Here is a 12,535-nt window from a genome sequence, read left to right on the forward strand (position 1 = left end):
CCAGGGATTATCATGGAGGTCTATTTTTGTTGTATTACTGAGTGGTTGGAATGTTTCTGGATTCACATAAATCAAAGAGTTATTTGACAAATCCAGAAGTTGCAACTTTCTCAGATCTCTGAAGCTCCCCAGAGCAATTGTGTGGATATAGTTTCCTGATAGATGAAGGCGCTCAAGGCCAAAGAAATTAGACAAATCGGTGTCCTCTATGTTCTCAATGATGTTGTGCGATAAGATGATGTTCTTCATAACTTCAGGATGGCTAAACCAGACAGGGGTTATCTTTTCCAAACCGTTGTTGTCAAGATCTAGATATTCTAGTTGTTGAAATTTCCTCAGAGCTCCAGGTGCAATAGCAACAGTTCCTGTACCACTCAGTGTTAGATCAGTCACAGATGATAGAGCATCACTGGTGAAGACAGTTGAGTTGAGCTCTCCCACATTCACTTTCCAAAAAACTACAGATTTCAAGCCCATTGGAAAACCTTAAATAATACAAAATGCTTCATCAGCAACCAAAATGTGATAAAATTACACCATACTGTATAGACAAAAGTATTAGGATCCCTGCCACGGCACCCACACAAACTTAAATGACATCCCATTCTAAATCCACAGGCCAACCCCTGAAAAAAACATTATGATATTATCCCTCCACCAGCATGCCTATAGCCCAGTGCACAAAGCAAGGTCCATAAATACATCATTGTGTGAGTTTGGTGTGGAAGAACTTGACTGGCCATAGATAACAGGGTTCTCAACATGATCAAATTTGGAATGAACTAGAACAAATATTGCAAGCCAGGTTCTTGTCCAACATTGGTGGGTGTAATGGCAGGCATCCCAATACTTTCGCCTATATGGTGTATGTTTACAGTTCAAAAGACAAGACCGAAATTACGGATTTGGATTTAGATTGAAAATCAGTTAGAGTAAATTCCATTTCATTCAGTATATTTTTATATATATTGTTTAATGTGCTTTCAAAAATTACAATAAAATTATTCACTATGAAATTCCAGGGGCTGTTAGTAGCCCTTCACCCCCACTACCAAAACTCGTCAAGCAATGGGACTGAGCTTTTTGAGCTATATTCATTCAAAAACATCCAAAGTTTACCAGCTAATTCTTTTGCTGTACTTAAATTAAATTAAAGTTAGATTAGTCTGAAAAGAGAACTAGTTACAAACAAGGTGATCTTTATTTTAACATTGCTTGATAATGTTAGGGTTAAAAATAACAAATAAAACACCTTACTTTGAGGTATGTTATATGAACAGACATAGGTGTCTTTCACATATGGACAGTCACAACATGCCAACTTTATCCAAGCAGCCATCACTAGTACACCAAAAGAATCTGTGAGAACATAATATGCAAATGAAACGTCATCAAAATGTTCCTCCTCGTTTGATGATCTTGGAAGAACAAAACCTTACCCAACATGATGAGTACCAGCAGAATTCCACAGCAGCCTGAAACGGAATCTGTTGAGACGGACGGTCCTCTGAAGACTACCTGAGACTCACCACATGCTGAGATTGGATCACTTGTTGTCATGACACGTTTGTCGTTGGTTCATCGTCACGGATACAGCTGCTTCCACTGAGGTGTAGGTGACTGGTGTTCCAGTTGGTTGATGAAGAGGATGATGGAAATGTACGAGACCAGTGAGGAGGTCATCACCACAGGAAAAACATGACCTCTGTATTTGCATTGTGCTATAAACAGGACCGTTTCTGCATCCAAAGCCAACACTTATTCTACTCTACAGTAGTGTAGTTTGAAAATGTACTCTCTCTCTCTCTCTCGAGTTAGAACACTATAGATAGAACTATAGAATTTCTAAACACCAAATCTAAAAAGTAAACGTATAACTTCAGTCTTACTCTTAAAACGAATGTGTTGAAAACAACACAACTTGTGTGATTTTACCACATCTCTGTGTCCAGATAGGGACAACACATGTTTTAAGAGTGTTGCATTTAGGAAATGTTAGAGAGGTACTATGTAAACAACAAAAAAACTCTGTATTGCTTTTAGCTGAAAGCTGCAACTTAACATGAATAGCAACCCAAAGCATGAAAAATGAAAAGGGTGGAAATGGTTTTATTGACGACATATTTATTGATTTTCAGTGCCTCTTTTTAAAATAAATAAGTGGTATGATAAAGAAACTTTTTAAATGACCAAGCATGAAAAGCACAGTATTAAAAATGGTGATGGATTTCAATACAATCTTTTTGTGAGTATAAAACAATTAATATACAAAACTCCTATTTAAAAGTAAACAAAATGCAGCAACATATTAGAATCAAGTTTCCTAAAGCCTTTTTTGGAACCAGTAGTTTGAGAGCTCCTGGTGGACCTTCAGCTTGCTCTGGTCAGTACTACATCTTAGTGTTTGGTTTGTTAGGACACTATCTAAGTGTTAAAGTTGAACAAAGAACCTACAACCTCTTCTAATCCTGTTTTGTCGAGTTTTCATCCAGGTGAAAGTCAGATGACAGTACCAGAATTATTTGGGAGGACCAAATGACTGCAGAAACAAACAAGCAAATCATTTTTAAACAAACATATTCAAAATGTCTCACGCACTGAATAAACCATGTATAGTTCCACCAGACAATTTTGACACAGGCCTATATTTGTGAGCGCGTAGTGAAACTCCCTCATGTAACTTAGTCAGCGTGTATAAAGTGCTTGTGCGACACTTCCGTTTGATCGAGGCCGGCATGTGGCTTCTACAAAGCAAAACAAACAAAAAGAAAACAAAAAATAAAAAATAAATAAATGAAAGAACAAAAAAAGGGGATAGATTCAGCAGTGGTGACATAGTAGCGGAATGTTCTACGTGCCAGGAAATAACTCCACGACAATGGCAAAGTTAAAAGAATTATGAATATATTGGGTACGGTCATTCAATTTGATAGCCACATACTCCTTGTGATAGAGCATCTTTCAAGAGAGGAGGGAGACAGACAGAGAGAGAGAGAGAGAGAGAGAGAGATAGAGAGAGAGAGAGATAGAGAAAGAGATCCAGAGAGGGAAAGAACGAGAGAGAAATATATCCAGGGAGCAGAGAGAAAGCGTTGACATTACTTCTGCTTACATTGCATGATAAAAGCACTAGGACATGATGAAGTGCACCATTTTACAGGACAAAGTCCAGTGAAGTAACACATCTACCTAACATCAGATCCATGAAAGTAAATACAAAACTGAGAAAGAAAAACAAACAAACAAACTGACAAAACGAACAGCATCTGACATTTGTACCAAGGCCTATTGTCGGACCCTAAAGGAGCTTTATACAGCTGTGCTACGGCTGACAAGCTTCTTAAAGCACTGGATAAATAAGACGACAGCGTCACCAGGGGTGAGGGCGAACGTACTGGCGCCTGGGCTTTCCCAGGACATTTTCAAGCAGCATGGTTTCGAGAGAGAGAGAGAGAGATAGTGAAGCGAGTCGCCAAACTGTTTCGTTTTCTTCTTCTGATGAGTTCAGGGTTATGGGGTTTGCAATTTGCAACCCCGGAGCCCTTACGTCCGTTGAAGATGTGCGGAAAGTGAGTCCAGGTATAATGAGCAGTTCCTTTTTTTTGTCCGCATAACTCTGTACAGTGAAGAGACAAATCCACAGTTTTTCGACAGAACAGAGCAGTTAAATACTCTTGCCCCCCTCTTCCCCGTTTAGTGTGTCTGATAACTGGGTGTTGAGGGCACAGGGGTGAGAGGGTGGGCAAGGCCAAAAAACTTAGTGCCAAAAGCAATAAATACTTCAAGTAACAAGGAATCTACCGATGTGGAGACAAAGAAATCATGACCGTTATCGACAAAAATCATGATCACCACCACCACGGCATGCTAACCGGTCTGCAGTGGAAGAACGGAAAACAAACAAACAAAAACAAAAACAAACAATAACCCTTTATCAGATCAGATGTCAGATCGAGAGCTAGTAGGTTCAGACATTCTCACAAGCATCAACAAACATCGATCTCGTCGCCTCTCATCCGTCAACAGTATGAGGGACAAGTACAGGAGTCAGTCTCCACAAGTCACATTGTCCGGTGCGTTTGTTCTGTTCATTTCCCGCTCCGCTTGGGTCCGGGTCTCTTGACTTGCCATAGGTGGTTGTGGATGGTCAGGGCGTCCACACTAACCGACACAGTCTTGGCTGGGATGACCGTGAACTGCTTGCGGTCCGAGCTGTACTTGTAGAGCTTGTCGATCATCTTCTTGCTAATGTTCTTGGGCCCGGTGCCCGTTAACTTCTGGATTTCCTCCGTGTCTGGGAAGTAGGAGTAGAGCGCCCGGAACATGCAGCCTCCGTCTCGGAACAGAATCATCAGGTGGTTCGACTCGCACTTCTCCAGCTCCTGGAGGGATGGAGAGAAGACAAGGAGGAGGGTGAGGAGACCTTTCAGTGGAACACGTCTGGCTAGGTGAAATAACCACACACATTTAAAAAGTTCAGCTTCTGCTTTAGATAGCAACCCAGAAGCATTACGTCAGCCTATTTAGCCTTCCGCAGAGCATCTGCACATTAGCTATGCTGTTTTTAGACTTCCTTCATCTGACCGAATTAATTAATCCAATTCCGCATGGCTTTTAAGGCAATAGAAATTTACACAAAGCAGTCAACCATGAAAGAAAGATCTATACAGACACCACACCATGCAACAATTAGCCATTTTGGACAACATGCTCACCTCAAGGATGGAATTTTTATGTGGTTCGTTGACCTTTCCAGCTAAACAGCAGTGGGCGATGGCATTGTGAATAATCGGCTTATTGGACTTTGCACTTGGCTCCTTAAAGAGTTTTGGACCTGGAAAAAAAAAAAAAAGGAAATATTAGGCCACAATTCACTTCCTGATAAGCCTAAACAAAAGAAAGTGTGTTTTCTTACCGGTGTACTCAGCCATGGACGTGGATGTGATTGAGGATGCTGTGGACCCGTTGTCCCAGTCCCTCTCTGTAGCTCGACTGGAATTACGACTAAGGCCTGGGAATGATTCCACAGACTCTCCCCTGGAGACGGAAGATAAACACACAACACAAGGCCTGGAATTAGGAATGTATAAACCTCCAGAACTGGCCATAAACAGATGTGGACACTACATCAACGTCCATCTTCGGTAATTGGACCTAAAGATACAATTCCATCGATAGGCCAACTCACCGCTGAGACCCAGCCCCGCCTGAGTTGACGCTGTCGGCCCCTGTAGTGGCTACTGAGGCCAGGGAGAGGCTGGAGCCAGACTGGGCGTTGATCAGATTATCATCTGCAAAAAAATACAACAGACGGGTGGGCACGGAGGGGTTCACAAAATATAAGTACAGCATGGGTTGAATTAGTGGAAATTTGGACTGACTGAAAATCGATCCCTTTTTAAAATGCGGCTGCAATTGTACTCCGGAGACTTGGCCTGATAGCTGGGTGGCCATGAGCAGACAGACCTCCACTGAGTGAATCATTATGCCCATCTACAGAATAATTTCCGTAAACACTTAACTGTGGGGCTGACTCACTGGACAATTGCTGGTCAAGCAATTAACATAGTGAGAAATCTAAGCTACATCAGCATGATTCAGCAGCCTTGGCTTTCATTTGCAAATTAACCATCCGTCAATATTATATAATTACGCATTGAGTAATGAACTTATTACTAATATACCGAATATATATTTTAGTTAATTTTGCTTAGCTGAATGATTTTTTTTTTACTTAACATGATAACTGCACTCCATGCCTATGAGCTGTACATTTACATAGCTCAGCCAGTGGAGCATAGATCTTGCAATGCCAAGGTTATGTTTGTCCTAATGCAGACACACAAGCAGTGCAGCCTTCAGCCTTCATGAATAAATATAGCTGCAAGCAGCAGAGTAGAGGCCTAGCTAAACATTGTTGCCATGGAAACATTGTGTTTTTATGTCAAGAGCAAGGTGGCAAGCACTCAGAGCAAGTTAGTCTCATGTCAGTCAAAGATTGGTTGAGACTAGGGTTGCAGAATTACAGGAATTCTCAAAGTTGGAAACTTTCTATGAGAATTATCAAGAAATGAAGGGAATTAACAGGAATGAAGTGAACATTTTCTAAATGGCAGGTTACACTACAATAGGGAAATTAAATGTAGTTGAAAACATCTTGCAGCATACTATTGGTTAAAGCAAACAGATGTAATGCAAATTCAGTCAGATTTCTACCCTGCACTGTACATTCCTCAATCATATACACACAGCACACTAGCCTGGTTAACACCAGAGCGCTTTTCAAATCTCAACTGAGACTGAAAGTGGGTCTGGGGACAAGTCATTCACTTCCGATTTCTAAAGGGTGTAACCAGCAGTGAAATGAAACTGAAACTGCTACTTAACCTCTTACCCAATATGGCAAAATGCATCTGCATAAGTTTTAAATGCAGAGAGCGCTTACTGGCAGGGGAGCACTTGGGATAGCCATCGGAGACGGACTCATCGTGGAACACGGATTTGGGCCGCTGCTTCTTGGGTTTGGGTTTGGGCTTGGGCTTGGGCTGCCCCTGGCCCTGCTCCTCAAAGATCTCCTGCTGCTTCCTCCTCAGGTACTCCTGCTTGATGAGCTCCCGCCGGGCCTTCTCCTCCTCCTTCCTGATGCGATCCGCATCAGCCTTGCGCCTGCCGACCACACATCAGCCATGACAGACAGTTCTATTAACCACTGGAACGTGCGATAGATAACCACCATAACACGACCAACAACCAGACGTCACAAAGTCAAAACAAGTCATAATATAGTCTACATTGTCATGACTAGGCCTGTCGTGATATTCAATAAATCAATTAATCGCATGATAATTAAAATTAGCTCGATAATTTTTCTGGCTGCGATAAATGCCATTTGCTTGTTTGTTTTCCTCGTCTCTCTCTCTCCCTCTCTCGGGTCCTTAGAGTAACGATGAGTGAACCCTCATGTCAGTCACTTGGTCAGTCGCATGGTGTGTGGGGAGGCGGGACTACTGGCGTAGCCTACCACAGAGTGCAGCTAAAGAGCCCCGTGAGAAGTATACCGGTAGGCGCTAGGCAGAGAGAAAGCTAGTTGCGAGTTCCAGTAGGCTACGCCTAATAAAGACAAAAAAGATGGAATTGGTTTCTAAGCCAAACGCTACAGCTGCAGTGTGGGAGCATTTCGGATTTAAACCGAATGCCTATGGTGAATCACTGAACGTGTGCGAGTCGGTGTGTCGCATTTGTTGGAAAACAGTCGCAATTAAAAGCGGCAACACAACAAACATGCATATGCATCTAAAACACAATCATCCGCTGCAGTTTTCCCAGTTGGGGAAAAAAAACACAACAAGTGGGCCGTCTTCCTCTTCCCGAGGAAAATTCTCAGAACGACAATATTATTGCTTATCGCAATAATTTCTGAGACAATTTATCGTCCAGCAAAATTTGTTATCGTGACAGGCCTAGTCATGACGATGTCAAAACACCAAATACAGAAGGGTTGTGTCCTCCTCAATCCCCTGGGCTTTCACAGAATTTATGAGAATAGATTTGATCGACTGAAATGTTTTGACTTTCATGTATCAACTGGTGAAGCACACACACATACAAATGCGTTTATGTATGTGTGTTGGAGGATGTGTGTCCTTTAAATTTGGGGTGGGGGTCAATCCACAGGATTCTACAGTACCTGGCCTCGTCTCTCTTCTGCTCACTGTCGGCCTCCAGCTGCAGCTTGCGCAGGCGCGTCTCCTCAGCCTTCCGCTGCTGCTTGAGAAGGAACGCTGCTCGCTTCTTGGCCAGCTCATCCTCAGCCTTCTGGTCATCCTGCGGAGGAAACCATTCCGCTTAGAACACGTCTACAGCTACAGAATGTATTCTACATGGACATGGGAAAACTGGGGATAAACCAGCAAAGTGCAAAGCAAAGCAAAGCAAAACAAAGCAAAGCGGCAGAGAACGCACTTTGAGCAAATCTAAGCTGTTTTGTTCCAAAGTGTCGAATTTTTATTTGAATAAAGCATCGAACTGTAGTATATTGAAATAAATTTAAGGCAGTCGGGCACTTAAAAATGCATTGTACTGGGACATTGGATCAAACTGAATAAAAGCATAAATTTCCTAAGAGAAAATTTATTGTCCGCCGGTCATTATCAGAAAATAAGCCCCTACTGGGTGAACAGGACTCTGATGCAAAGGGACTTATCTTCCGAAAAAGACCGGCAGATACATTTTGTCTTTTATTATATGGCTACTTGTTAAGGCGAGAAGAGTTTGTTATTTGGTTTGTTTGTTCTGTGTTTTAAAATTATTTTGTTAATGTTTCGTGGCTTTCACTGAGTAAATAGTTCACCACACCAATAGAATTTGAAAGTTTTAGATGTTGCATGGCAACCTATGACTTACTGACTTTCATTTTCAAAAAAGTTCTATTGCGATAAACCAAGTATTTACAGAATGATATGAAATATGTCAATCAAACGCACCAACACCATTGCCATTGACAGTGGTCATTATATATTTGCAGTGGTCATTACATGGATTTAACAGACCTCCATGTGAATGGAACTCTCTGCAGCACTCTGAAGAGCTGTATAATAAACAGGATTCTAAAACTGATAGTTCAGGTCCTTGACTGTGATTGGCTGAATCACGTTCGATGCCGTTGTAAAATGCAGCATAAACATACACCTTCACCGCATTTCGTTCTATATTACTGCGCTACCATAACTCGACGTTGCTTGGCAACCATTCAGATAGAGGAAATATATTTCTTGGTGAAAGAATGATTATCTAGGAATAACTCGTTATATTTCTAGTTGCTGTGCCTTTACTTTGCCAGGTATTTATAGTAACAGTTTTAGAAAAGCAATAAGCCACTCGAGGCTGTACAGTAGGTTACACTGATTCTACAACAGCTAAGGGGGGTTTTAGGCAGTCCGTTAGCGCGTCATGCCTAACAACGCCCCTTAGCTGTTGTAGAAACAGTGTAACCTACGGCCTCTCGGGGCTTATTGCTTAAATATATTACTTTCAGGGAATGGAACACCCACCTTGAAAAAAAAGCCCATGCCGGATTTCTTCTCACCATCCCCACCATCAGCAGCAGCAGCATCAAGTAGGAGGGAGGTTAGTTCCTCTCCCGTCTCCCCGGCCAGCTCAGACAAGTCTACCTCAATCAGGTTGGCCTTGCTTCTCATCTCCTCTTCAGACATGAATTCTTCCGTTAGGTCCGAGTCACGAGTGTCGTACTCCGACTCTGCTAAAGTGTCAGGGAATCCCTTGTCGTAGGACACACCGAGCGGAACTTTTGAGGCAGCCTTCCGGAGGTTGGCCTCTTCATTGAGCTGGAAGGGGGTGCTGCTCCTCAGGTTCCCAGCGTCCGGCGTCGTGACTTCCTCAGGCTCGGCTCTAGGGGTCCTGCTCCCAGGGCTGGCCACTCTCTGTGTTGGGGTGCTACCCTTACCCGCCTGCTTGGCGTCCTTGGCCAGTTTGAGCTCCGAGGGTTTGGAGCGGCCGCCTCGAGCGGAACTCAGCTTCGGGGGCTTCCTCACGGTCCCACTTGTGGCCGGCGCCATCTCGAAGTGGATGGCCTGGGGGTACTTCCCCTCCGTGGCCACGTCCCCCTGGTCCCCGAGTGGAGACGCGGACGACGGCGGCGACATGACGTTCTGCTTCATCAGCAGCTCCTGCTGCAGGGACAGCTGCATCATCTGCTGCTGGATGCTGCCGATGGCATCGTTCAGCATCTCGATGGAGCGGTTGCACTCGTTGAGATCCAGCTCCTCCTCCAGCACCAAGCTCTTCGATTCGATAACGGGAGACACGGGCGTGCTGCAGCTACTCGCCCACTCCAGCGTCCCTTTCTCCTCCGGCTGCTTAGCCGCCTCCTTCGCCCCGGCTCGGAGCGCGTCCACGCAGGCGTCGTCTTTAGACGTGGCCTCTTTTTCTTTCTCCCCGTTGAGCCTCTTTGCGTCCTTGAAGCTGTAGCTGGACTTGATGGGCTGCGGGAGCGTGTCGCTCTTGCCCTTCTTGACGATGTGCAGGAAGGCCACCTTGCCCAGCTTGAGCCGCTGCCGCGCCGACAGCACCTCCATCTTGCGCTTCTGCGTCTCGATGGCGCGCCGCTTCTCCTCCAGCTGCATGCGCAGCTGCACCAGCTCCGAGGCCAGCACGTTGGCCGAGTCCTTCCCCCCCTGCTGGCCCGTCGTCGGGCTCTGGTCGCGCTTGCTGCGCCAGGACGTGACGACGGGCAGCGAGTAGCTGTTCTCCGAGCCGTCCGGCGTGGTCCGCTGCGAGCTGCTGGCCGAGCGCAGGTCCTGGTTGCTGCCGAAGCGGCTGTGGTGCAGCTTGCGCTCGGCGAAGCTGGTCATGCGCACGCTGCCGCTGGCCACGCTGCTGGCCGCCGAGTGGACGCTGCTGAGGCCTGGGCTGGAGCAGCGGCTGCTCGGGCCGCCGCCGCCATCTTTGTCCTTGTCCTCGTGCTCCTTGACGCTCATGTCCTCGCGCAGCTTGGCCGACTCCTGGTCCTCCTCGTCCAGCTGCTGCTTGTCCGAGTACAGCTCGTCCTTGCTGAGCTCGAGCTCCTGCTCATCAGCTAGATCCAGCGTGTCCGAGTCCGACTGCATCTCCCAAGCCTGCTCGGGCTGCTTGTCGTCGTCTGGTGCTGAGGAGTGCAGGAAGAAGCCGGGGGAGCGGTCGGTCGGGGAGAGCTCTGCACTGCTGGCAGCCAGTGGCTTGAAGGCTTGGCTCAGTGCCATGGGTGGAGTCTCAGACTGAGCAGTGGCGTTCGCCTCCGCTGCCTGGGCAACAAACTCAGCACTGGAGTTGGGGGTGAAGGTCCGGTTAAGGCTGTGAGTGGCTCTCCGTCTGGGGAAGGATGCAGACTGCTCTCCTCCTCCTCCTCCCCCATTACTGCCACCAACTACTCTGCGGGCGGTGGAGCTTTTACACAGCTCCCCTGACTCCTCCTCCTTGTTCAGATTAATAGACTTCTCTTTTGCTGGTTTCAAGGCAGCAGGCATTAAGGGCTCCAGATAGAAACCCCCATCTGAAACCTTGTCGTCTTGTCTCAACCAGGAATTGGTTCTCACCGCAGGGGCTGCGCTCTGGCTCTCCGCTTCAGCGTTGGCCATGACTGTGCCGTCGCTGGTGACGACGGTCAGGTGCTGCACGTCGTCCTCCTCCACCATGTTGACGTTGCCCAGTAGGCCGTGGCCGTTGACGCGTCTGGGGATGCCCTGGTGCTTTGGGGTGATGCTCGCGGCCAGGCTGTCCTCGCTGATGGAGCAGGTTAGACTGGCACTATCGCCTGAGTGCATGTCAACGTCACTGTCGGTGGCCGAATGGAGCAGGAAGCGGTTCATCTGGGACAGTGGTCTGCCGTCGAGAAGATAAACACAGGGTGAGTCATGGGTTTATTAGATTTCCAGGACAAACTGTAGGGAGACTCTGGATATACTGAAGACTGTGCTTCAACTAAATACCACACACACACACACACACACACACAATATTACAAGGACAGCACTTTCAATCACAATTTCTTAAGCAATGTACTACAAATATTTAATCAGGTAGTCTAAATAATTATATTATCACAATGTGCCAGAGCCATGCCAGGCCCCAAGTTGTTTGAAATCCAATGGGACAACTATGACAAGATGACAATGAAACCAACAGTGGGTAGTGAGTCTTGTGGACTCTTGAACCACACTGACCTACTCAAAAGTTGATTTGCCAAAAAAAAAGAAGCCAATAGGGCATTGCAAATTGTGTACACATTGTGTCCACAAGCTCCCCAAGAAAAAAAAAATCAATCAATATCTTAAAGGGCCACATAGCAGCCCATCCTGATTGTGTGCACGTGCTGATTACCTTACTGTTTATCAAACACTCTTTCTAACAGCTTGACTGTCAAACGCACTGTTCAACAACAACTGTTCATCATTTCCCTTTCTAGAAAATAAGAATGAGCAGCGATATACCTCTGTCTCTTTTCCGCCCAGCCTGCTCCTCTGTGACTGTCTTGCGTGAACGAGTTGGAGCGAATTCGGCTGCCTGAGGAGAGAGCAAGAACACAAGGCACTGAAAACACAGACACTTCAGGGTGCCTCTTCTACAGTCAACACCACCAGGGGAGAATCACCTGGGGGAGTGCAGTCTCACAGAAAGGGGTGCAAAAGAGGATAAGGGCCATTAATACAAAACAGTGCCCTGAGGCTATCTGGCTCAGGCTGCATCCACACTATTTGGTTTTCGCTTGAAAGCGCTGTTTTAAAATGAAATACGAAATGGAACAAAATGAAAAGTGTGTGAATGTATGCATTTCCCATCACAACATTGCAAGTAAACTAGGGATGGAGAACACAACATGCATCAAAATTAACATTTAGAACCTCTTACTGACTTAAGACCTGTCCACACAAAGAACTATAACTAACTATAAAGACAACTAACTAACAATATGAACATCCACACTGAATGATGAAGAAAAGGAGGTCTCTGGAAATCATTGATGTGATCTCTAAAATACAGA

The 12,535-nt window shown here is 45.6% G+C and overlaps 1 protein-coding gene across 5 annotated transcripts in view; it reads right to left on the reverse strand.

Moving 5' to 3' along the window:
• Positions 1 to 2,112: 2,112 nt before the first annotated feature.
• camsap1b (calmodulin regulated spectrin-associated protein 1b) overlaps positions 2,113 to 12,535 on the reverse strand; it is a 32,506-nt gene continuing 22,083 nt past the window's right edge. For 3 of the 5 annotated variants that reach the window (XM_076271240.1, XM_076271241.1, XM_076271242.1), the window contains 8 exons: positions 11,985 to 12,057; positions 9,051 to 11,376; positions 7,688 to 7,824; positions 6,395 to 6,666; positions 5,189 to 5,291; positions 4,916 to 5,037; positions 4,716 to 4,834; positions 2,113 to 4,382 (listed from right to left, as the gene is read on the reverse strand). In XM_076271240.1, coding sequence (XP_076127355.1) covers positions 4,089 to 4,382; positions 4,716 to 4,834; positions 4,916 to 5,037; positions 5,189 to 5,291; positions 6,395 to 6,666; positions 7,688 to 7,824; positions 9,051 to 11,376; positions 11,985 to 12,057 — 3,446 coding nt within the window. In that variant the 3' untranslated portion in view covers positions 2,113 to 4,088. The remainder of the gene's footprint in view (positions 4,383 to 4,715; positions 4,835 to 4,915; positions 5,038 to 5,188; positions 5,292 to 6,394; positions 6,667 to 7,687; positions 7,825 to 9,050; positions 11,377 to 11,984; positions 12,058 to 12,535) is intronic. The other 2 variants (XM_076271244.1, XM_076271243.1) reach the window with 1 other exon arrangement.

This window comes from Alosa pseudoharengus, unplaced genomic scaffold, assembly GCF_046254945.1.
Source record: "Alosa pseudoharengus isolate Yale_2024_CS ecotype anadromous, Long Island Sound unplaced genomic scaffold, YU_APseudo_1.1 YU_APseudo_1.1_scf_6, whole genome shotgun sequence".
In the NCBI taxonomy this organism is placed as follows: Eukaryota; Metazoa; Chordata; class Actinopteri; order Clupeiformes; family Clupeidae; genus Alosa; species Alosa pseudoharengus.